General features: G+C 42.8%; 1 protein-coding gene across 1 annotated transcript in view; it reads right to left on the reverse strand.

The window, feature by feature from the left end:
* The window catches only part of PNPLA7 (patatin like phospholipase domain containing 7), a 126,816-nt gene that overhangs the window by 24,966 nt on the left and 75,415 nt on the right, over positions 1-26,435 (reverse strand). Inside the window, exons 27-28 of the mRNA XM_032200228.1 lie at positions 10,985-11,141; positions 3,033-3,149 (exon numbers count right to left, since the gene is read on the reverse strand). Coding sequence (XP_032056119.1) covers positions 3,033-3,149; positions 10,985-11,141 — 274 coding nt within the window. The remainder of the gene's footprint in view (positions 1-3,032; positions 3,150-10,984; positions 11,142-26,435) is intronic.

Here is a 26,435-nt window from a genome sequence, read left to right on the forward strand (position 1 = left end):
GGAACTGGACACAGTACTCCAGGTGAGGCCTGACCAGGGCAGAGCAGAGGGGGAGGATCATTTGTTTTCAAGACAAAACATTATTCAAACCCCAAACAAGATTTACAAAAGCTTTCTTTTCAGATTTCTCACACCAGAAACTCCAGCTGAGATGGCCTGCAAGAGCAGTTTGTGTTTCTGGCATGAGGGATAAAATTCCTGGTGCTCTCCTGGGATATCACAGGATCGCAGCATGGCTCAGGCTAGAAGGCACCTCTGCGTCCCTCTGGTCCAACCCCTGCTCCAGCAGGGTGCCCAGGACCACATTCAGGTAGCTTTAGAAGATCTCCAAGGAGGAGACTCCACAACCTCTCTGAGCAACCTGTGCCAGTTCTGATACATACTCTGATCTGGCACCCCCAGCTCTTCCCAGAGGAGCACCGCAGTGTCATCTGCTATAAGCTGAAAAGCTAAGGCTCTGAATTGAGGCAAGAAAGCTTGTTGTTCTCCAGGTACAAACTGAAGCTTCTGTGTCTATACGGAAGGACAATTCTTGTTGTCTGGGTGGACATGATGCTTCTGTAACTGGCAGGCAAGGAGCAAATGGCATTTCTCTGCAGATGTCAGGAAATGCTCTTATCAGGAGTAAAGTCTGTCCTCCCTCCATTAGGATGGGTAGTTTCAGAGGAACAGTAACTGTATTTTTCAGGAAATATCTTCCAAGAGCCCTGCCCTGGTTTTCTGCGTGCTTTCCTTAAAGGACTCACGTAGGCTGATTTCTTCTCCTGGAGCGCCTTTGGCTGAAACCTGTAGCAGCAATCACGGGGGTTGCTGGTAACCAGGGCTACCCCACAAACAACACTGCTAGGATTCTGGAGACACCTACGTGACAAGAGCTGTTCGAGAGCAAGTTTTGGAGAAAATGGAAACCTCCCTTTCGATGACAGAAATAACAGTTCAACGTAAGCGATTACACTCCCTAGCTGCGATGCAGAAAAGGGATGAGGGCACACATGAGAAGTGCAGGAGTGACACCTCACAGCCAGGGCAAGTAAAAAGGATAATCTGTTCCAGTTCTTCTTAATTTTTAGCTTTTCTAACAGTTGTACAGTCCCCAACCTAGCCACACGGGCAGAAGTGCTCAGGTTCTGCTAAGTTCAACAGGAATATTGCCAGGATGGAGCAGGAGCTGCCAAGCATCCAAACAGCACCTGTGTTTGTAAGGCTGGAACCAACCCTTGCTATATCCATTTACTGGAAATCATTGCTACCCACCCTACTCCAAAAACACTACAACTGCTGAGAAAAAAAAAACAGAAATTTGAAGTTGGGATGTCCTGAAATAATGTTTTAGAAAAGATTTCTTCAGGCTTAATGCTTTTGTCACTTTATAAGTTACTTTTTACACTTGGGCAGCTTTCAGTTTCCGTCTGTCTACTGACATGCCTGGCTAACCCATACTGACAGTATGAATTGCAATTAAGAGTAAATGCCTCCTTCCTTCCAGAGCCACACAACATTTCTCCTTATTTATCTGATGGAAGTCTTCCAGCTCAAAGACATCCTCAGGCACAGACTGAAGGGTTTTAGCCTGTGACACCCTGCACTCACACAGCTTATGCTGTTGTATGCCTCAGAACTGGATTTCTCATGGACAAAGTTTCCTTCCTGTGACCAGAAGGTCAGAACAGATCATACAATTACAGCTGCACTACATAAAAATCATAGTGTAGGAAAGAAGTCTGCTGCATCTTAAAGGCAAGTACAAGGTACTGCTGAAATCAACAGCAGCGATCATAAACCAGTAAGCCATGGGAAGAAAGGGCTACCCAAGGTCAGAGGAGACCTTCCTCCATTCTGTCACTTCTCAAAGCTTTCCTCAGCATTTTCCTGCAAGCTCACACTGCAGCATGCTGTGCCATTCCACGAGTCACACCAAGTTAACTGGGAGAAGCCAGGGTCTACCTGGGTACCAGGGTCTACTTGGGTAGTCTACCCGACTGCCCGGGTCTCAGTGCTTTGCAAAAAGGCAGCTCCCCAACTACACCAAATCAAGGAGAAAGGAGCTGTGTTAGTCACTCAACAGTCGTGTTTTCTTATCAGGCACTGCTGAAACCAAATATAGAAGCTTGAATGTTTCAGGAAGGGATACACACAACTGAAGGAGTAAGTGTGGTTGGTGTTGTCCAGCTAACAAAACAAAAATAATTCCAGTCTCAGAAGGCCTTATCACTTTAAAACCTGCTTGTTCCCAGCACCATCCACAGAGGAAAATGCTATTTTAAACCCCATGTGATGATTAATCACTTACTTTCATCCTTGCATTTAAGTAGGGAATGTTTTGGATTATGCAGCAAGTTATCACTGTATTTTAAATATATTTATGAATCTTTTATCACAAGGATTCCAAACACAGGAATAATGTGGCTAAAACTGCAAATGATGTAAGGCTGCGAGACTACCCAAACCTTCTTTAAGCTTGGTGATCTAGAAAGACAACCACTGATATTTTACTTTATAAATTGCTATCGCTGGGGAACAGAGGACAGTGGCTATCAGATCAGGTATATCATACATCTAGCGATCACAGTCACCATATGCAAAACAGAAAACTTTGATGTTATTTCAGTTTTCAATAGGCTGTTCACAAACACTCAATCTTAAAAAAAATAAAAATAAAAAATTGGGACCCTCTTAAAGACCTCCTTTTGGTTGTGTCTCTTAGACCCAACTTGCATGAAAATGATATAACAATCTCAGCAATTTTACTTCACTGACACAATTCTAACTTCTGCTCTCAGACAATTGGATCCCTTTGTCAAACAGAGCAAAAGTAGCTAAACATAATCTACTCCACCTGTATTTTTCTAAATCCACCAAAATGAAAGAATATCCTCCCTCCCATATTCATGTAACATTACATTCAGTTTAAACATTTTCAAGCACCCCACAGCCCTATCATAATACTAGAATGGAAGAAAGGCAGAAAGAAATTTGTTACAACAGAACACAGTGAAGTCATCCACTGTACATAAAGTGGGTAAACAACCTACCTCTATCTGCTTATCTTTGAAGATGTTGTTGATGCTATTGTTAAAAGCCGCTCCAGAAAACATAGAGGTTATTGGATATGTCAAGTCCAGAATAGTCTTAAACACTGAATTCATAACCTAAAAAAAAAAAGTCAAAGGTAAATATATTTAAGACTCCATATTAATGTTGTTCACATGCATATTTGAGAGAGGTTGTGTTCCAGATCTCACAGCAAATGTTGGAAGCATTGCTATTGCCAGTACAAAAGTTGTCGATGGGACAGGAATACAGCTACAAGAACCACAAGCCGTGACTCCCTATGTGGTGTCATAAATCAAATAAAAAGCATCAAATTGCATAGCCAGTTTGAAGTAAGGCTATGTAGGACAGCACATTTATTTCCCTTTCCTTCTAGCCATAAACCCAAACTTTGTTCCAAAGCAGCATACATAGGCCCAGGTCTTAACAAACGCACATGGACGGCACAACTTAATTACTTATTTTTAATAACAGAACTATGTTAGTAATCTCCCTTTTCATCACCTTTTTGAGTTGAAACCACAGCATGTTTAAAGTTTCCCATAATGTACCCGCAATTCACCTGCCTGGAAATGAAATCATAACTCTGTAATGCAGGAATTGATGTAAACACTTGCACAACTCTTTTCATTTATGGATCGCACAGTTTTTCTTACAGTCTTTAATCTACCTCTGTAAGCACTTTTAAAACATATAAGTGACTTTCTGGCATTGCAGCAAGTTTAATTAAGTCACGTTTTAAAGAGCTTTAAACACACTTTCTATGTATTAGTGTCAATTATTTTTCATTCCCCAAGTGAGTTGTTGTGCTCTTCACCTGCTGCTTGGTAGCCAGCACGGAGGCACCGCTCCTGGCACTCTGCGCCAGCCAGGTAAAACAGATCCCTTTGGGTTTCCTAAAGCATCACAGATACTATTATATTACACAGCAGTGGGCAGGCACTGTCAAACGTCTCTTTTCTAAACACACACATACTGTAATTAAGCTTTCATGGATTTTTTTTCCTCTCTGTTTCCGATGTTACATGTGTGCACTAACCTACAAGCTAAAATGATGAAAATACCTAAACTAAGTTGACAATTCAAGCAGCACTACAGCCTCTGTATTATTAGTCCTGTACCTATGCTATTGGTCTCAAAGCTTGATAAACCCTAATAAAATCAGGGGCCTGAATATGTTACACCATACACAGTTAAAATGCAATAGAAGACAAAGAAAACTTTTGCAAATTAATAAGGTTTCACTGGATGCAACATTTATATGAAATATTTTATCCCTCCACATTTCTCTAGAGTTTAACAAACAGCTTAACAGACCACATGGCATTGTGCACAGCTAGAGACCAACAGCATGAGACAGCCTCTAAACTGCAATCTATTAAAGGCTCTGTGATCAACAGCTGGCCTTTGCTTTACTCCAGCAATGATTTAAAAAAGGATTAGCCTACATTGTCATGTCCAGCTGCTTTTAGACATACATTATGCATCTGTCCAGAGAAAACATGGCCAAGAACAAAAGAGAAAGCAGCCTTAAAAACTAGTATATAAGCAAAAAATTCAGGAGAAGCTAAAAGCCTCAACACAAAGGCAGCTATGAATCCGTTACCTTCATTCAGATCCTCCTTTTAGGTTTTGATGGGGAGAGGACAGTGTGCCAGCCTAACTGTGTACATGCTATCTACAGCTTCAAAGTTAAACAGAATTATTTTTGTACTTAAAACAGGGACTTAGTCTCTGACAGTACTTAAAGAAAATAATTCAGGGAAAGACGAATCTGCCAAAATTCCATTATTTAATAGTGAAGAAAGGTCTCTAGAAACTCACCGCCATAACATCAGGCTATCCTTGCTGCAAATGATCTTTATAATGCTGAGCCTCTACATTTTCCCTGCAATTAATGCTTGCAGTCATCTTGTACATGAACAAAAGCCTTCTAATTAATGGTTATTTCCTAATATTCTCCTTTCTCATAACCGAAAGACGCCCTTATAGCAGACACTGATGGCTAACTGTCTCCCTCAGCTTTCCAAGAATAGCTGCTACCACCTACCACTCCCAAGACAAATGAACTTACAGATTGCCTTTTGGAAAGGCTGCCAGAGCCTCTACAGTTCTGCTCCGCTCTGTACTTCTCTCCTGTCCAACAGGAAAAGGCCAACGCTGGCATCTCTGACACCGACCCAGCTTCAGCTCCCTACAGCACAGCGGTGGGAAGCGCAGCCTTGGGGCATCGCTACCACCTCTTTGCAGAGCAGGCATTCTGCAGTTCTTCTGGAACTTCTCATGAACGTTCATTTCTACAGCTCTGCTTCAAACCAGCTTTTGTTCTAAAGAGTTTCAACCGTAAAAGTACTTTTTAAAGCTACCCCATGGTATAAGGCAACTTCAGCAAGGGAGGGACAAGCTAAAAGCCTACAAGCAAACGAACGAGGGCTAACATACATGATGGCAAAAAGAAAACTGAGCTGTAATCTCTGGTATCTTGTTCTTTGTTGCAGAACGGTTGCAAATCACTGCAAACCAGGATAATCCCAAGGCTTTTCAATGTCCCCAAGTATAAAAAAGCAGCAAGGGTATGGGAGAATTTGTTGCAAGGGCAAAAACTAAAAGCAGCAGAACAGATTAAATGATTAAATGATTTTTTTTTTTTAAACTAGTAGAGCTGGAATCGAGAGTTTTGTTCAGTGCCTTTACAGTGTTCAACTATAAGGTTTCAATGAAACAAGCAAAAGAACACAGAAAGAAAAATAAGTTAAAAGACAAAATAAATATGTAACTCACACCAACAGAGAGAGATTTATCCCAAAGACAGAAAATACAGCTAGTGGAAGTTCAGGTTTAGAGGTGACCTATTAAGAAATTTAAAAGATGAAGAAAAAAAATATTACTTGGAGCATTTAAGAAACCGTGGCCAGCTCAGAGTCCAGTAAAGGAAAGACAAAGAAAAAAATATATATGTTTTGAGATGTTCTGAATCGGTAACCGCTAACACGCCATCTGCATAATCGCCAGTTGACACTCCTGCTACAGGGCAGCAATGGGACGGTTTGGTGCCCTAACTGCATGTTTCCAAGCAACAGACATTTCTGGATTTTGCGTGCACCCTTTTATCTGAACTTCACAGACAATAATGCTTGATTTGGGGTTAATTTCAACACCTCAAATGTTATGATCAAAATGGTAGATATAAACTGTCATACCTATCACTACATGAAAATAGATTCATCATGTACCTCTTGCTACAACTTTTTTTTTTTTTTTTTTTTTTTTTTTAAAGATATAAAAAAGCAACCTATATTTTTGTCTTTTGTCAACAGCCTCAAATTCAGAACTGCATCTGTAAGACAACCAGAGGGAATCACTGAATATTAGGGATTGGAAGGGACCTTTAAAGATCATCCAGTCCGATCCCCCTGCTGGAGCAGGAACACCTAAATCAGGTCACACAGGATCACATCTGGGTGCATTTTGAGTATCTCCAGAGAAGGAGACTCCACAACCCCCCTGGGCAGCCTGTTCCAGCGCTCCGTCACCCTCACCGTAAAAAAGTTTCATCTCATTTACGCAGAACCTTCTATGTTCCAGCTGCCTCCCACTGCCCCTTGTCCTCTCATTAGGTGTCACTGGGAACACTTTGGTTAGCTTACAAAGGAAAAAGCGATCTGATTTAGTTTTTACAGCCACAGAACTCTACAGAACAAAACCTTCTAAAGCAGCTGATAAAGTTTTTAAAAGGCCATTTCAGAGCAGCGAACCGCTGCGCAGCACCATGCAGGCCCACGCTGAACACCAGCAGCCTGGAGGACACCCAAAGCAAGCTCTCTGCTGTAGCTTACCAACCCCATTTGGAAGACAAAGTGCACTCATTCATTTAAGTGAAATATGTAACTAACTTCTTATTTCTTCAGGATGCACAGTGCTCTTTAAAGCTGCTTTAGCTTGTACTACATTTAGTTGTGCCTGAACCTGTGCTAAGCCACAATAACCACAACTCTGTTAACCTGGGGAACTGGCACCAGTTTATTTTTCTGATCTCCTCTGGTCAGGAGTTATTTTTCCCCTAATATCTTGCCTGCTCCTCATGCCAATTGAGTATGGCAACATTTGCCCACTCATCTCAAAGTTTGTGTTTGTTTGCACGGATCTTTCCTTGTAGCTGTTGTTATATACAGGAGGATCTGGCATATGAACAAAATAAAACAGTGTAGGATGCAATGTAATTTAGAAAACACTGCACCTACTTATTATGCTCTCCCTATGACTTTCACAAGAGTCCCGCATGCAGTTCCCATCACATGGGCATTGTGCCTGTCCCTGCTTATCCACGGAGGGTGGTTGCACGCCATCACCCAGGCTCCTCCAAAGCCATTTGTCACTCCTACAGCATCCCCAAGGCATCCTCAGCATACACCGAGTCCTACAAGGGTTATGGACTTGGACATAACTCCAGGATAGCAGAGAACAGTTTTCTTCTTTGAAGCAGCAGATGCAACAGTTCAGGAGGAGTATCAGGATCCAGACTGATACAGCTTGATCTGACCCAAAGCGGGGCTTACCCTTGCAACAGGCAGCTCACAGCACTGGTCTGGCCAAAAACTAGTATGGCATAAAGAGAATAAAGCCATGAGTTCTTGGCCAAGGCAGTTCATAGCATCTCCCAGAGCTGAAGAACTAGAGCAGCATTAGAGAGGCAGAACCTTGTGTCTGCAAGCTCAGAAACCCCAGCTTAGACCCAGCTGAGCTGCCATGCAACCACACTCAGATCAGAGACAGCAAATGGCTGCAGCAGCCTACCCAGCAATTCTTAATGCAGCTCTTGTTATTGGAAGCTTTAAATTACAGATTCCTATAGTCACATTCCCTCCAAAAACAGAATATTTCTTCGTCAAATATTTATACTTTGAAATATTCATTCTCCAATTAAAAACAACTATCTGAAAATATGAAAGGTTTTTTTTTTTTGATTAATTTTTGTTCTGCTGGTTAAACACAGGTACAGAAGAAATAAAGAGGCACTATATAGCAACTAAACTGACTGATGATTTTCGTACACCTCTGTATTTTAACCAAAAAAAAAAAAAGTCATTTATTTCTTTGCTGCTTCATTAGATCCGAAAAACACATCCCATTAGAAATTTCCCTTCTCTCAGCCCCAAGAGTACTACTAGAGAGATGCCAATTTCTAAAAATACCAAGAAGAGAAATGACTGCAGGAGAAAAAACAGCATTTACTTCGACTGCTCCAAAGAAGAAAAAAAAAAAAAGAAAAGGAAAAAAAAGGAAAAATCAGTGTTACCTAATCCATCACAACAGAGATATTTCAAAACCCCCGTAGGCTAAAAAAGCTGGGCTACGAGGTTTTGCACAAAGAGCACTCAGCAATAACCTTCACCAGCAAAAGCTCACAGGCTTTAGAGCAGCACATTCAGCATCTTCTGTAGCATGGAGCGCTGCTGGAGCCTTTTTGTATAATGTTGGCTTAACAAAAGCATCCTCCAAGCTCCTCTGTGTCTCTTGCACAGCCGCCACCTCCTGCAGCAGCCCTTGCTGCCAGGGATGCTGCTCTGGAGGAGCAGTCCTGTAATGTCAGGACACCAGGAATTTGGGGTTGATTTGCTCGGCTCATCAGTTAGAGAAACAGCCTTGCTCATACCTGGCCCTTTGGATGGATTTTCTATAAGTTGCAAGAAAATCTGCCCTGTTTTTACAGAGCTAGTGCCTAGTGAAAGGAGCCCCTCTCCTTGCTCAGCCTGCAGCTGCTGCAACACGACAGAAAATAACTCAGAATAGCCACTGTTAAAAAAGATTTAAAATCTACTTTGTATGAACTGTTTTGTACATCGGCAGTGATCTGAACTCAGAGAGAGGGTTTGCATTGCTTTGTTCAATTCAAAATGCAAACACTTTGCTGGGCTGGGCTTCAGAGTGTGCTGTTAACAGGGAAAAGGGCTTCAAACAGAGCAGTCTTTTCTGTTTTCGTCCTCAGACCCTTGAACAATTTCTGGTTCGAATGTGGACTTGGCAAGCTTGTCAGAACAATCATAAAAACGTCAAGTAAATCCATTCTTCATTAATAACAAGAAATGTTTGCTCTAACAGCGGTAATTAACCTCTCCTCCAGCTGCTTATTTGCAGATTTCAAGGGACAAATACCTGAACAGCCTGAGCAGACAAGGCTGGGCACAAGCCTGCCCTTTCCTTTGTGAAACCTTCTTTAAGCTTTGCGATTTGTGTTCAAAAGTTAATCAATAGATTAAATTTCTTACTTTCACCTTTAACTATTTCTGGTAAAAGCAACTGTGATTCCAGAGGAGGCTGGTGAGTTGAAGAGCTGCAATAATGGAGACAGCAAAAACGGCTTCAATAGCAGCCCTTCTCTGAGAAGCCCAGAAAACAGCATTTCTAACTGTACGTCACCACATCTTCAGAACAGACCTCACACGTTAAACAAGAGGAGATAATCCTCTGGACAAATGCACAGAGGAAAATTCCATCGCTCCAATCTAACCATTAAATACAAGTGCAACTGATAGACGGCAGTGAGCCACAGACTGCTGGAGGCTAGGAAAATTCTTGCAGAGAGGTCTTGCCACAATGCTTGCCCTCCTCAGATGCTCTCCTGTAAGCATTTGACCAATGAGAGAAATAGAGAGTGAAAGGTTAAATGCATCTCAGATACATTTCAGTAAAGTTATTTTTATATCCTTAATCTCAAGCCTCCTACACCTTTCTGATTTCAGTGAATTGCTCTGTATCATAAACAGTTTATATTTCAGGTGCTTCTCAACCCAGCCAGGCACAGGCAGTTCTTAAATAAAAAGCATGAAATCTACATTCTCCTAGTGACAGAGAGGTGAAACAGCCTGGCTCCCACAGCTATCTTCTCATCACGACAGCACAAGCATGCATGGGCCTCAGTATGCGTTTTAATGCCACGGACTGTCTAGCTTGCAGGGTAGAGGGTGTCTGACAACCACAGAGCAGATTTCACCTTGATGCCACGGCAGGTTAGAAGACACCTGGGAAAGATAAGCAGTGTGTATGTACTATGGCCTCTTTCTTATTTCCCCCTAAAACTCAAGATCTAAGCAGACCCAGAGCTCAATCCAGTTTAGAAAAACCCCCACATTGTTTGCCTTTCAATAAGGAAGCCAACATGACAATGTGGTTTTCACAACAAAGCATGATTTTCAGATAAACAATACAAAATTGGAATCATACTATTACTAGCAAACTTCAAAAATGATGCTGATGTTCACCATTAGTCCATTTAACCAGTGGAACCTGCTGCTAGTACAATTTTCCCCCAACATCCTACACATTCATACAGAGACGTCAGTATTTCAAACAACCTTCCAAACCTTGATTTAACTATGAGTATATGGTTTTGTAACTATTAGATATTAAAGTTAAAAATTTATCCAGCAGCAGAGTACCAGCACTTTGGAACTCCCAGGCTACAACGTGAATTACACATTTTGCATTTAGTTTAGAGAAGGATTACCTCTGTCAATCAGTTCCACTGAAAAATGACAGCATGTGAGAACGAAAGAGAGAAAGTTACACAAAAGAGAAACATTTGTTGAGAGTTGGAAAGGAAACAGATTCCAGCACGTAAAAAAATAAGATAAACACAGGCTAACACACTTAAACAATATCATTCTGCATTCATACTGGGACTAGGAGTTTGTACAGAGCAAAATTTTGCACTCCTCAGGAGCTCACATCCCTGCAGCCTGCCAGCACCATAGCAAGCAGCTTTCAAAATTCACTCCTTCTCTGCCAGGCAGGGGCCCTTTTTTCATGCAGATACAAAAGTGCAGATGGCTGCACTTTCCTTGGATGGCTGCTTGTGCATTGCTGCCTACTAAGGCTCGTGTTTAAGCTCTTGCACTCTACCTGAGAGGAGAAATACAACATTTCAAATTCTTACCATTGCCCACTGCCTAGCTTTGATCCGCATCTGATTGTAGCTGCGTTCTTCGGCATACAAGGCACTCATAAAAGCACCAATAGATGTTCCTCCAATCATATCTACAGGGATGCCAGCTTCAATCAGCGCTCTGATAACTCCCACTTGGGAGCATCCCCTGTGACAAGAAGAGAAGAAAAATGACATTATCAGACAAACAGCCATTGAAAAGGCATAAACACATGAATGCTGCCTTCTAAAGGAACCTGAATGTGCATTAGCTGAACTGCCAATCTATTGCTAAACAAGATTCAATGCCAGAAAAAGCAGTCATGAATGTAGAAATTTTCAAAAAAAGTCTCCCTGATGATCGTAGGAAACGCAGATCGCCCAGTCTGACTTCAGTGTGAAAGACAGCAATACAAGAACAGCCAAGAACGAAACCAGTGGACGTGCAAGGGTCAACATGGCTTTAAGATAGCAACGCAAAAATCTACCAGAGCTGTTCTCAAGCAGTCAAGGATGGCTGGATTTCAGAGACCTTTCAGTAAGATTCTTTTCCAGTGATTCTTCAAGAAACAGCCAGCCTGGGATCATGGGATGGGGCACTGCACAGATTAATTATTAACTTGAAGATGGAAAACAGAGCAAGAGAAGACAAGCAGTCATCAGAAAGTAGGAATTTTGTTCAGCGCACAGACCCAGAAAGGGGTAAATGAGGAGGCAACATTTGAGGATAATATTAATTCCTTCAGGACAGTAAAACTAAAAACTTTCTCAACTTCAAGAGGTGCAGAAGGATCTTAGAGCAATGATGGAGCTGAGTGATAAAACATGTGAACCTCAGGGCTGACGGGACAAGAAAAAAACACAAAAGTAGCAATGCCTATACAGCATCGAGCTCCTAACTAGCTGTGTTCACACTGAATTTGGAACTGCTCTGAATGTTCACTGAAAAATATTAACTCAGTTTTCAGGGGAAAGTCAAAAAACAAACAAAAGAAACCAGAGTAAAACAGAAAACCTAAGGACATAAATCCAGAATACATCAGCATTCTGAAAAAGGCAAACAAACTCCAACGTCTCGCTAAGAGAACACTGCAGAACTAGAAAGTGCCCAGGGTATGGAAAGGACTGCACATGAGAAGAAGCCAGGCTCGAATCTTGAGTGGGGAAGATTGCGACCGCCAGGAGACACCGGGCCACCAGGAAGTCTGATGAAAGAAAAAGAATCTAGATGCAGGCAAACATACGTACCACAAAGCGGGGAACCCACTGTAAGTGCATACCAAAAAGGTCAAATCACAAATGGATTTAAGTTTGGCTGGGAAAGCAGAGACCCTGGGCTGTCAGGGGCTACTAAGCATGAAGATCTAGGTGCAACCTCACGTTCAGGAAGCAATGAAGCTGCTAACTGCTGCCTACGCTCAGTTCTCAAGCGCGCCCTGTGACCCACCATCAGACAGAAGAGTGCAGAGGTGGAACATTTGATCTGAACTGGCACGGTGGGCCTTATAAGCAATGACACCCTAATGGGAGAGGAACCCCTGTCCCCTTGATAAAGCCAGTACAGAAGCAGAGAAATTAGCAGTGGAGGCTGATCTACCCCTTATCAGTGTGGAGTTACAGCCTCCACTTTCAAATGCCTTGTTCGATTAATATCAGGCATGTCGACTTAGTTCATCCCACCCAGATGGATGTTTCTGCAGTTTAAGCCATACAGCTGTAATAACTTCCTTTCCCCATTTTCATCCCATTTTTCCGCTCCCCCGTGGTTTGCTCTATTTCCATCCTTTTTCCCCTTGCTGTTTACATCCTATAAATACTTGTTAACAGCTGCCAAGTCCACTGTAGGTGTCATTTGGCCAAGCTATGCCGAATGCATTCTTTCCATCCAAATAAATCCCCTCCAGCTGCTGAAAAGCTTTGAGACAGGTTCTCAATTATCCTGGTGTAAATGACTTCAGTGACAGATCTGCACTGGTGTAATCCAAGAGCAAAAAGTGGCTCATTTAGTTTTTGTCTCTGAATTCTCCTTCCACCACTTTCCTATCGCTTCATCCCATAAGAACTGTATTTTTTCCATCTGTGCCAGAGAAGCCAGATAGGTTTGTAGATTGCAGCTATTTTTGCAATCTGCTTCTCGTGCCTGGTACTTACTGCTGCCTTGTCCCTGTGTTATAGCTAGCTGATACTGATACTTCACTAAGGAACAGACCCTGCACTATTGGACCTGCTTTCCAGAGAATGCCTACATCATGTGGATCATTACAACATCAAGTAATTAATGTTAATTACTATAAAGTATTTCCTTCTTGGAGGGCAATTCTAAACTGGCCAGGACTAGCTTCAGACTGGATTCTCTCCCTTTAATCTTTTCCACAATGGGATTTCTTCATTCACGCGTTTGTGCATCCATAAAGTAGGAGGGGTTTGATGTGATCACTCTGGATTTGTTTTACTTCACTGTATGATGTTCTTGAATGAATAACAAAATCTTATTGCTTCTATTGGCAAACCATCACCTCTGTGCCGTGGCAATATGTGATTCTCCCAGCTTAACGCGTAACAGTTACGTATCTCCAAAAGACACACTGATTCCAAGGCACTGACCTGTAAGATGGGAATGAAAGTACTTTTGCTCTGAAACGGATCTCCTGTCGACTGCCAGACTAAGTCATGCTTCATTTACACAAGACTACAAAGTCAATTCCTCCAATTCCAGCATCCTCAACAGCTTCATGACCAAACGTATTTGTGCAAACCAAAATCTCCTGGAAAGGCAAGGATGCCCAAACCCCCTCCATTTCTCCACCTGCCAATGGCCTCCTGAAAGGCGACTTCCTAAACGTTCTTAGCCCTCTTAACACCTTTAGGCCTCCACTACCCCACAGCAACAATGCTACACAAAACTTTTCAACAACTTGTCGCCGTTGGTTCGTTCTTGGCCACTTCTTCACAGCTCACAGCATGTGCAAACACGGGCGTGCTGCCAAGGGAAGCTGTGTGCCGGGGCCGGCGCTTTGCCAGGCAGCGCGCATCCCGCTGACAGCTCGCCGGTGCCTCACGCACAGCCCGCGTGGGCAGCCCTCATACTACAGCTGGAGAGAAAATAAAAAGAAATTCAAGAAGCCAGGGGGTAGGTCCCCACTAACAGTCTGGGCACTTGGGCAGAAAAAACAGGAATCGTGTGCTTCTTGAAACACCAGGAACAATTTCTCATGGGATCTGCCCTAGTTTAGGACAATGTGATAATACAAGTGTTTGGCATGCACAGGACAAAGAAGATTGCTTGTGGCAGTACTGCACGTGTGCAGCAATGCCAGAGCACTCATGTGGATCAGAGGGACTGGGAAATCTGCTACCGGAGCTGAGCATCACTTCCTCCAAATGTAAGGAGGAACAGCGCAGTCCATCTAGAAAGAGTAAAGGACCGTCCCAGGTAGGGGATGCACGTTATGCTGCTGGAGCTGCATATGCAGCTGTCCTTTGCCTGAAGCTGCCTGCCAGTGCAGCTCGATGGAGCATTTCCCCTGCCAGGATTAATGCCTGTCCCCAAGTCCTTGGTGCCAAGGACTCCTGGCACCAAGGACAAGCAACATGGATGACTACTTCCAAATAATTTATACCAGAACCCAAAGATCTGCCCAGTGCTCTGGAGAAGTACAGAGTCTATATACTAACAAAAACTCTTCCATCATATATCACCCCTTAGGACAGGACTAGTTAATCAGTGCCCTTTGTAGAGGGAGTGGCAATGGCACCAACCAGTTCAAGGAGGAACTGGAAATCAGACCCTGGAAATAAGACCTACGTTCTGCTTTCACCCCCTGGTACTGCCTCACAACCTGATCTGAGCAGGGCAAGTTATGGACTACTTTCTGCGTCAGCTCTCCTCCAGTGCTGCTTACTGTACTACTTACCAAACTCATGCTTGCAAAGCCTTCAAAAGCAGTGCCATACTGCCTAAATTCCAATCACCATTTCTTCTTTTCTACCAATAATTATAAATAAACAACCACAAAGCAGGGAGAAGAATTGTGGGGTCGAAGACGTGCTTCCTCAAGCAAGATAGCCCAGCAGTCAGAGAGCACAGTCTTTCTGGCAGGTCTGGCAGGAAAATTCCTGCTCCTGAAACAAGCCCGTGCCTTCATCCCCTGGGGAAATGTTACTGGCATGCAGCTCTAATACACGGAGGCCAGAGCTCAGCTGATAGAAGAAAAATTCTTCTGAGAGAAGTGCATCTGTCTGCTCCACACGTGCCTGCCAGAGCTCAGATTAGATACGACCCACTGGAAAAAGCGAGCAAATGTAGCAGGACATTTCAGATTAAGCTGTCAGTAGGAATACATGCTGTCCTGCATGCTCAGGTCAGAGGGCTGAAGAAAATGCAATTAATACAGAACAAAGACAGTACACCAATATTTTCCCCACAAACCACATTTAATGTATCAAAAGGCTGTTGCCCATCAGTGTCAGGAAGAATAAACACGATGCTGTGAGCACACTGGGGACACAGTTTTCTGACCATGACTATGGGAGTTGCAAGGCTGCAGACTGATCATGCCTCCACTGTGGTTAAAGAAAGAGGAAAACACAGCTCAGGTGCCCAGCCTCCACAGCACCTCTCTCTTCTCCTAATAGACTCATTGGGATGAAGGAGACATCTCTGAGTGCACTGAAGAGATGCTATTTCTTTTGGTGAAAAAGCAGAATTAAGGTCACTGCTGCTGCAGAGCTCTACTGTTTCTCTAACCACAGATCCTCTGAGGTGGGATACACAGCTTGCTGCATCAACTTCCTGGGGTAATTAAGTAGCAAAGTAGGTAGAAAACCAGGAAAATTGCCAAAGGGACTACACTAAGCTGTGCTATAACCTAACAAACCTGAATTAAGTCTCCCTCATAACCTTAAAACTCCTGAAGAAGCGAAGATATAAAAATAAGAACAGTTTGTCCTTACTGTAACAGCCTTGATCCAAAGCGTTTCATGAGCAGTTGTTAGAGCACAGATGAATGTCTAAGATAGAGAAGTTTGCTCTTTGCATGAAACAAATGTGTTTGTTTTTTTTAATATGTTTTGTTGTTGATCACCGTGTTAAGTGGCACAGTTGAGGACTGAGAAGTCAAGCATGTCTTCCACATGCTGCATGGGAGCAGAATTATCCCTAATTTGGCACCTCCAGTCTTCTGCAAGCTGCAAACCACATACAAAGAAGGCCCTGAAATCTAATCATACTTGTACCTTTCCAATAACGTTATTTCCTAGGTTTCCTGACCAAGGGGCTTCCCAGTATCATAAATTTACCAGAATTACAGTGATGGAGCTTTCAGCTCAAAGAGGTGGCAGAAACCAGAGCCATTTCTCTTCCTACTGTACTACTCACACACTTATGAGGAAGTTTCTGTTCAGGACAATGTTTAAGAATTAAGCCCCATTTCTAAGCTAGAGAGAATAACCCCTCATTATCTGGTTCTCATCCCAACATCCGCCTACCGCCACGATCCTTCCCAGCAGCTGCCTTGAAGGAAGCTTTCATGATTTTAAAACCATCCCCAGTTACAGGCATATTGATCCAGAGACCTCAATTCCTCCCATCTTCCCTGCCATTAGCAACAGCCTTGTTTCATCCTCCCATTTAGCTTTACTCTCAGATTCCCACTGTCTACTTAATTCTGAGATAAGGAACCATTTTCCCTTTGCCATATTATAAGGATTGCAAATTAATCTTAATGCTCCTGCACACTCAGCACTAAGCACGCATGCTTGTCAGGAAAAGCACCTCCTGTTTATCAGAACCCCACTGAAATGACCTTCTCGGGAGAGAATTCAAATAAAGTTTCCTTTTACTCCTGACCTTGTTTGCACTCTGTATAACAAAGTCAGAACAAACTTTAAACACATTTGTGCCTGACACACAAGGAAACGAGCAGAAGTTGCTCAGACCTTCCGGAGGGGCTGTAAGGTTACTTAGCCCTGGGATGTGAAAGCATGACTAAGCCACAGGACTGGAGGAGAGGGGGAAAAAAAAAAAGAAATTCGGAACAGAAGTATATCATGTAACAGTGTTAGTGTTTTCTGATCACACCTGCTGGTAGCACGTTCTGGTAGGTGGGTGCAGGAGGCGAGAGGAGAGAGAGAGACGAGGCGATGCTGCGTGGAAAAAAACACACGTCCCAAATGACTCCCTGCTTGGGGAAATGCAATTCCATCTCTTTTTCTGAGCCAAGAAATAATACAATTACGTACAAAGAAAAATCATTTATTTGGGAAACAAACATCTCCTTGCTCTGTCCCCCACCACTTACAGTCATTTATATTTCAAAGCAACCTCTCTGAGCATGTGCCTGGGAGCTGCAGCATGGCAGGGAAAGATCCAGGGACCCGAGAGGCACTGGCAGAGCACTGCAGGGGAGGGAGAGGAGAGGCCAGGACAAACCAGCACAAGAGCTGCCCAACCCTTTGTACTGAGCATTTGGAAGTACAGCACCAGGCACAGACAAATTCTTAAAACTGCTGTGCTTTTAAGAGTGGTTTTACTCAACTTCTCCAGCGTCCTTTCTTAACGGGAAAAGCTCGTTGCCCGGATAAGGTTAGACACAGATTCCTAAAATCACAGCAATCCTAGGGCTTTATCCTCCTGAAAGGCCATCGATTGGCAACAGACTGTTAAGGCTGCTACATGGAAAGAGCTCTCTCAAAGAGGATTTCTTCCACTTGCAGCTTTGTAACACAGCACACGGTTGTTTCAGATCACACAGATACAAAACCAGTAATGAGAGAAAAAACACACCTCCATCTGCTTGCTTAATTTCATCTGTATATCAAAGTACTGCTAGAAATTAATGAGCTTGGTGGGTTGAAGACTGGAGGTCAGGACAGGACAGTCCAAATAAACCACCTGGAATTATTATTATTTTTTTTTTCCCCCCAGTCATAACCTTGAAGTAGATGGCTCCTCAGTTTCTGCTGCTTGGAGGATTTAATAGAAGCCATTACAATCCTTTACCTCCATGGCAAATGGGAGCAAATGAGCAATTACATAGGTGCTTCAGATGGGAAGAACATTACGTGGGTGCCAAGCCACATGAACACAGCTTTTATGTGCACGTGATGACCCAAGCATTGCACAACTCACTGAGCAATTAGCATTCAAATCTGATCACAGCCACGCGGCTCTGCCCATGTGTAAGCCAACTGCACTTTAAGACAGAATTTGTTACTGATGCATAAACCACATGGCCGAGCACTCAGCAATACACGAGGTGCACCATCCCCAAAGAAATCAAAGCAAAGCCTCTTAGGAGCAATTATGCTGCAGTGTGTTACCGACCATCTGCACACAAAGTCTGAAGCCTTCAGTGTGAGTTCACAACCACGTCTCAAGAGGTTTTCCTGAGCAAAAGCAAATACTCAGATCCCACCACTTTATTTTTAGGACTTCGATTTTGTTTGTTCAAAAAATATGCTCTAGGGCTGATCTGGGTCAGACTCAACTTAGGTGTCCAAACGTAAGTTATCATCTTCGTTTCCAAGAAAGATCCTCTACTCCATATCATTCTCCTTCAGACTTAAGAAACAGCACCAGAAGTAAAACCTAGACCAAGATAAAATTTTATCTTTAGAGTTTAGATTCTTCACTGCTACTTCGGCTCCTGGCTATCCCCCTGAAATCAAATCTGCTGTTTGAAAAATGCTGGGACTCCAGGAGCCTAATTGCATGGCTGACACTGGAATTCAGTCTTCATTTTTGGGTCCAGTTTATTTGTACATGGCAATGGATGCTCTACATGTTACAAATGCACAAACATACAGGGCACCAGGTCATTTCTCCAAAAACCGTTATGAGTAATCACAAGCTCTGAAGCCCTCATATATTTATCTGAGCTTAAAATGAGGGATATAGTAAAGAAAAATCACATCTTTACTGCGTGCTGAGATACAGATATCTAACTAGACACACAAGCATATTACAGGTCATCAAATAGCTTCCCTTCCACAGAAACACATCCACCACAGCAGTAAGCTAAGTGTGTCTGAAGGAGGGCAAGAGCTGCAGGCTGACAAATGCAAAGGGCACAAGGATTAACCTCGAAGCTGCTAACTTCCTGCCCTTGTAAATGTCAGAAGGCTGAGATTTGGCTTGGTATACAAAGGGATTACTTGGAAGAAAGGGAACGGGTGGAAGGATATTTCAGGCATTCAGCTCTTTTCATGACACAAAGCAGAGTCAGCCTTTTTCATAACATTTTGACACTTCTATACTGTAAAAATCTTGCTTCATAAACAGTTACTGGCCACTAACAGGCTGCAAATGCTGGACTGTAGTTTTAATCTTTCTTTAAAAAAGTAGAAAGAAGAAATATGAAAGAAACTTGGAAAATGCAGTTTCGTTTAGCAGTAGCACCAGGAAGAGGAATGGGATCCTTCTAACGGTGCACATTCTTCAAGGCTTGTGATAAAAAAAAAAAAAAAAAAAAAAAGCTGATTCCCTACACGTTATCTCAGTATTTCCAGCAAGTAATCTGAAATGAAACATGGATTTCATGGATACTGCCTGACTGCATCAAGGGGAAAGGAAAAGCAAAAACACAACTGCAAAAAAGCCCCTCACTCTTACCTTGCCTATGTAGGAATTAGGAAATGCTGTGAGAATTGAGTGCAGAAGCACCCGACCTGTGCCAGAGGGACTCTGTACAGGACTGCTGAGACCACGCTGGAGACAGATCTCAGCCAAAGCTGCACAAAGCCCAGCACGGCTGTCGTGCCACCAAGCTGGCTGGCTGACTTGAGGGCAGTGCTGGATCCACACTAGCTCTGCACATGCCCAGCAATTAACTTTTCCAGGACACCAGGAGACCAAAACAAACACACACAAACTGATTTGGACCTGGCACATCCTACAGACGCAGTTTCAGAGGCGGTGAGTCAAGGAGCCTCTCTCTTTACTTCAGAGCCTCTCTTCCACAGCACCTCTGCGAGCACCCTGCAGGGATGGGCACCTGAGCGGGCTCTGCCCAGAATTACCTCAGGACTGCAGGTCTCTTTGCTGCTCAAGACAGGCAAGGGTGCTCCCAAATCTCAGCAGCCCTTGCAGACATGTTGAGTGTATCTTGGCGCTGCAGCCAGACAACACAAAGAGGATTACCACCAGCCTGGTTACTCCTAAACCACTGCCCACTGGAATAAAGAGTTAACTTAATCACAGTAATGGGGCTGGATATCAAGTTCCAAAAAAATCCCCCAGACACATTCAGCTCACTGAGATAAGAGCATAAATCCAAGTACATTTAGTGGGAACACCACTCTCCTAAAACCCCCCAAATTTCATAGTGGTAATAGCTTATGCTTCTTTAGTATGTAAGTGCTTCAGAGCATTTTATAAAGGTTGACCTGCACAGATGCCAAAGCTGAGCTGGTAACAGCCTCATTTTACAGAACACCACAAGTGTTTAAGCCATTTGCCCAGTGGAGCTAAAGGAGCTGAAACAAAGCACAAGGTGAAATCCTGACTGCTCGTCCCTTGCTTCAGTGACTGAGCCCTCAGTAGCTGCAGTAATTCATGATGCCGTGAGCACCAAAGAGGCTGTCGGTGCTTTTTGGAACCATTCTCAACAAGGTCAAAATAAAGAACAAATTATTTTATCAGGAATTTACATCAAATCTATTGTTGCTTATTAGGATATGTTTTTGAATATTGTCAAGAATCATGATATAATTTTTACACTTTTTTCAAGCTGTCAGCCCTCTGCTTACTATAAATTTTAAGCAGTGTGAGACAGATAACAAACAAAGGGGATATCTGTGCCCCATTACAAACCACCGAGAACAACTTTAAGCAGTGTTACCTATAGTCTGTTTGCAAAATGCAGTGCAGTCCCGAAGCACACTGCATGAACCAAGGAGAATTATTCCAAAGCTGCGTGCATTTCTGTTAAGTTGAAAAATAAGGATATGTGCTAGCATGGCAGAAACAGTTGACAAACCTCTTCTTTTGTGTGCAATAGCTCTTCTGAGAGAGGATTTGAAATCAAAGACTGGGAGAAGAAAAAAGGGCAGATGTAGAGCAAACAAGCACAAATGACAGCGGATGAAAGGACGCAAAGAAACTGGTTCAGGTCTTGGACATGTCAGAAAGGGAAAACAGAGACACATCAAGGAGGGGGATTAAAAAAAAAAAAAAAAAAAAGAGGGTGAGTGGACCTAGGTAGGAATGGAAGCATAGAGAAGACATGCTTAAGCAAATTAAGATGAACAGGACTTGTATTCTGCAGCAGAAGGGAGCAGTAATCCCAGCATGTTTGGGTTTCTCAGATCACCATCCCTTATACCTAGGGGTGCCCGACATTAGGCTCACTCTATGTAAAGTTTTGAACCCAAAAAATGAATTGAAAAGTATTTACTGTGTTCTGACGTACACAAGGAACATCAAGAATCCAGGAAATGCTCCTGTGATTTTCTTTCATCCCTTCTTTAACCATTATATTGGCTATGTTTAGGAGCCCATGGGAAAAAACGCTGCTCTATGCTCTTTAAAACTGTATTTTCAGTGCTGCCTCTGGCAGCAGCTACTGAATTCAGGCAGCAAATTCCTTCCCTCTACCCCCATCACTCCTCAAACACACATTCTTTTAACAACACATCATCTGGGTGCTTGTGGTCAAGCTTAACAGTTTTAAAAAGGCAACTCTCTTCAGGCTTCCAGTTACTACCTTGTATTTGAGGCACAGTAATCAATCTCATGAGCTCACATCTCCATTTCAAGTACTGTACCTCTGCCGTGGTGGTATTTAGTCGATTTCCCCACAGACACACTCCTTCCACTGATACGAGTAAAGCGCCTCCTATCATTAGTTAACTGTGTTTGCTGAGGAATAAGAATTAATCTTCCTTAACTGCTGGAACTGAATCCAAAGCACCTGCACCATAAAATTTCGAGCGGTCTCCCCTGAAGACTCTTATTGTCTGAAATTGAACATCAGGGTTTCATAACCACAATGCTGCTATCACCTGCACCACAGGAAAGGAAGTTATTGGATGGAAAGAGGGTTGTCTGTGTCTTGTGAGCAAACTGTTCACCCTGAGGGCTGGACTTTGCTCTTGGAACATCACTTCCACCTCAGATTCCAGCTCCACCACGTACACAGCCACGTCACCTCACCCTGATGGCTGGGGGATAGCCTGGCAGCTCCACCACTGCACTACTGGCCAGCCCGCTCTGCCCCATGGGGTGCAAACCTGGGTCCTCACCTGGGAGCCTTCACTTTTATTACACCCAACAAGACCCACTAAGCTTAGACATTTTTTGTTCAGCCTTCCTTGTTCTCAGGGAATGGACGTGCTTCTGTCTACTTTTGTGGGTTATTGGAGCAAAATATGACAGTCCAGAACAGATCTCAGTTGCTAAAGAACTTGCAGTTCTGACTGAACTGGAGTTGCTGCCAAAGGTAGTGAATGCATAGACAGCAAAGCTTCCTTATTTTATTCTTTTTAGAGTCAGGGATCTTGGAGTCAAGCAGCGAGGGAGTGAAAGGCAACCATGATCTCTTAAGAGCAGAATGATTATGAGATCTGCCTCTCAGGCGCTCTTCCAATCTTTTATCACTGGGTAAAGCCACTGAATCGGAAGACAAAGCCAGGCTTTAAGTCAGGCTCAGCACAGCTCAGGGTTCCCAGACTCAAAGTAGCAGCCAATAAATTACCAGGTGGTAGATGTACCAGCACATCTGGACTTCTCTGAAACCTTGGGGTCTGAGCACCTTGCACCTAGTGCAGACTTCAGGGACACAGACAGAAAAAGCAACAAGTAGGTTCATCAGACACAAACAAGTCCATAACAAGAAAGGCATAATGTGCTTCTCCTAAGCTGCTACTTTTATCCTACCCTTCCAGAAGGCCAGCCCTGAAAATAAAGAAGAAAAGGCAGAAAGAAAGAAAAAGTTGATTAAACAGGCCAAGTGCCTCAAATGAAAAGGCATGAATGAGTCAAAGCCTTAGGGTCAGCAAGAACAAGCAGTGGGGAAAAAATACTTGACATATCAAGAGCTGAGGCAAAATGATAAGTCTGAGAAGAAAAGTAAATGGGAAGAGGAGAAAAGAAAAGATGTCCTGATGAAATACCTACAAATATGCTTCAGCAGCAGTTCCTCGGGGGAGGCTGAAATGCTCTGCCTGAAAGGGCAGAGGAGAATGGAGAGGCACAGCGGAGAGGCACAGAGTGCTGCAGAGCCACAGCCAGCAGCAGGACGTGCAGACTCCACGAGTCCTGGTTGGTAAAGGTCACCAGCACCATGTGCCTGCCTGGCACGAACACACAGCTGATTACTAGGCCTTACTTCAGCCAGCACATCCAAAAAAGGCAGCTAACTTCTTTTAGCTCTTTCCCTCTCAATAAACATATCTTATGCACATCATGTATTTATAGCATGTGTTACTAGAAATACAGCTTCTTATCAAAATCCCCAAACAAATACATCTAATGCTTTGTATTTTCCTAATATGCCCATGTGGAACTGGAGTAAATTCACTCCTAGAATGATACCATTATAATCAACAACAACGCTTGTCATCACAATTTTGTTTCAGTCAGTCTTCTGAAACATCACAACCAAGTGTGTTTTTTCCAAAGCCCTAGGGATTCCCAGATACTTCTTTATTAATTATTTACCCTCCATAAATTTTAGTTTTGAAAGGGCTTTGCTGAGACAACTATAGAAAATGCAAGAAAGGGTGGGCTGTACGTGGGATGGCTAAAACTCTTGAGAATGATTTATGGGTGGTTCGTGCCTCTATTGCAGGGTTTGATGTGTCACTATTCTTGCAACTACGTTTCAAGGGTATTATTTTTCTAAACTCAAATCCCTGTGTCTTCCTTCAAACTCCTCGATGCTTCTAACTCAAATTAAGTTAGCACTTGACTAAAGCAAAAATACTATAATTCCAGAACTGTATCACTTTGATTTGTTATATTTTTAAGCTTACAGGAGAAAGAAAACCCGTAGTTCCTATGCGCCTTCTGTCATGACAAACCACAAAGATAATTACTAGGAAGCTGCTCCAGTAAAACCTCCTGAACTATCACAGTGAAGCCAGACAAACATGCCAGAAATAACAACTAAATAAATATTACTAGTCACAGAACACAATACCTTTAACAGAAATAACCATCAGCCAGCACCCTGTAACTCACAGTTCCCTCTTTTTTGAGACCAATATGATTCATGCTTCTAGAACAAGATAAGAGGTTACTTCACGTAGGGTATTAACCAAAGGCTAGACTAACTATCAATAGCCTGTGTGGCCACTCATCATGACGTTTTTAATACAGAATAGGCTTTAATTGCAGGATGATCATAGTATACAGTCTCTCAAAGTCTCCTTGTTACTAGAGACAGGGACCTAAGAACTTACTTTGACCTGCAAAGCTACAGATTTTTTACAGAGCTCAGAATAACCTTGTCCCTTCCCCAGGATATTAACTATACTCTCACTTTGAAAACAATTTTAAAAAATCCTCATCTTTCATCCACCCACAATTTGGACAACAATTCAGTTACAGAAATAGCACACAAGTACCTTTCTGTTGAAAACGCAATGCTCCCACCATCCATGTTCTGGTAAAAGCATTAGGGACCACGATATAAACAGGGTTTCAGAGAAAGAAAGAGGTATCATATTTACACGCTGTTCTGCTATTTAATCCTCCTAAAGTCTTCCATATTGCACAAACACATAGATGGGCAAATTAATGACTAATGAGACGTGGTCACGTTGCCGAATGGGTGGTGAGCATCCAGAAAACCTATACACAACACAGTAGCTGTGCAGTGGTTCGGATTTGTGGAGGAAGATGCACAGGACCAACAAACAGGCTCTAATAAGCCTGCTCTTTCTTACCTCTGCTCTTGAAAACCAGCAGGTGGTAGCTTGCAATTATTAAGTAAGACAAAAAAAATAAATTGTTTGGTAAAAATTATAGCAGTGTTTACAGAAGGAAGAAAGGAAGGGAATGAGCAAAATGTGCTGCCAGAAATACAGAAGTGTACATATTTTAGCATGACACAGGCTTCAGTAAAGAGAGATATCAGATAGCTTGTAACAAAACAAAACAAAAAACCAAGGAACCAAGTGCTTTACATCAGTTGATCAGAAATCTCCTGAGATACCCAGATTAAGTACAAGCTCCCTTTCTCTGCTTTACTTTGTGTCTCCACAGGATAATACTTATCTCAGAAATGAAACACTGCAATCATCTTAGGTGAGGAAACTGAAAGCAAGCACAATAAAGGCATCTTTACAGACACTCAAAGAAACAGCCAAAGCGCTGGCTCTCTCAGCATCAAGTGACTAATCAGAACAAGCTGTCACAAATGAGTTCTAACCTTTGCTGTAGTGAATACTCCCCTCAAAGGATGAGAATGCACTGGCCCAAAGACAAAAATGTAATAATTCCATGGATTTAAATAGATGGTCTACATGCTTATTTATATATATAAATATATAAATATAAATGAGAGGTATTTCAAAGCACTGTTTCATAGAAGGGCTTCAAGAACATGGCGATGAAGATAATGAAGATGGTGCTTTCTTGAGAAAAAGGGCTACTGAATTCTATGTTTGTCTCAACAGAAAACTGTCAAAGTAAAAAAGGAACTACAAAGAAAAACATAGGTAATAATCTATTTCCAAAGCTCACTTGGAATTCAGTTGGAATTCTAATAGGAGCGTTCAGCATACATCTTGCCTTTGCACCTGCAAAAATATTTATTTATTTATTTTTTGAAAAGTAAGGCTGTCAGAAGTGTAAAGGTACTTGGGGGTTTCAGGTGATCACAAAGAGTACATTCTCCCATTATGTGTGTGTCCTGGGCTGCATCAAAAGAGGTGTGACCAGCAGGTCAAGGGAGGTGATTGCCCCCCCCCCTACTCATGAGGCCCCACCTCTGTCCAGGCACTGTGTCCAGGTTTGGGGCTCCCAGACAAGAAAGATGTGGACCTGTTACAATGAGTCCAGAGGAGGACTACAATAATGATTAGAGGAGCACCTCTCCTATGAAGAAAGGAGAAGAGAGCTGGGGATGTTCAGCCTGGAGAAGAGAAGGCTCCAGGGAAACCTCATTGCGGTCTTTCAATACTTACAGGTGTCATATAAAAAGGATGGAGAAAGACTCTTTACTCAGGTAGATAATGATGGGACAAGGGAGAACGGTCTTAAAATAAAAGAGGATAAATTTAGATTAGACATTAGGAAGAAATTCTGCAGTCTAAGGGTAGTGAGGCACTGGAACTAGTTGCCCAGAGAAGCTGTGGATGCCCCATCCCCGTAGGTGTTCAAGGCAAGGCTGGATGGGGCCTTGGCCAACCTGATCTAATGGGTGACATCCCTGACTATGGCAGGGGGGTTGGAGTTATATGATCTGTAAGGTCCCTTTCAACCCAAGCAATTCTATGATTTTATGATACAGGGCATAAT

The sequence above is a fragment of the Aythya fuligula genome, chromosome 19 (assembly GCF_009819795.1).
Source record: "Aythya fuligula isolate bAytFul2 chromosome 19, bAytFul2.pri, whole genome shotgun sequence".
NCBI lineage: Eukaryota > Metazoa > Chordata > Aves > Anseriformes > Anatidae > Aythya > Aythya fuligula.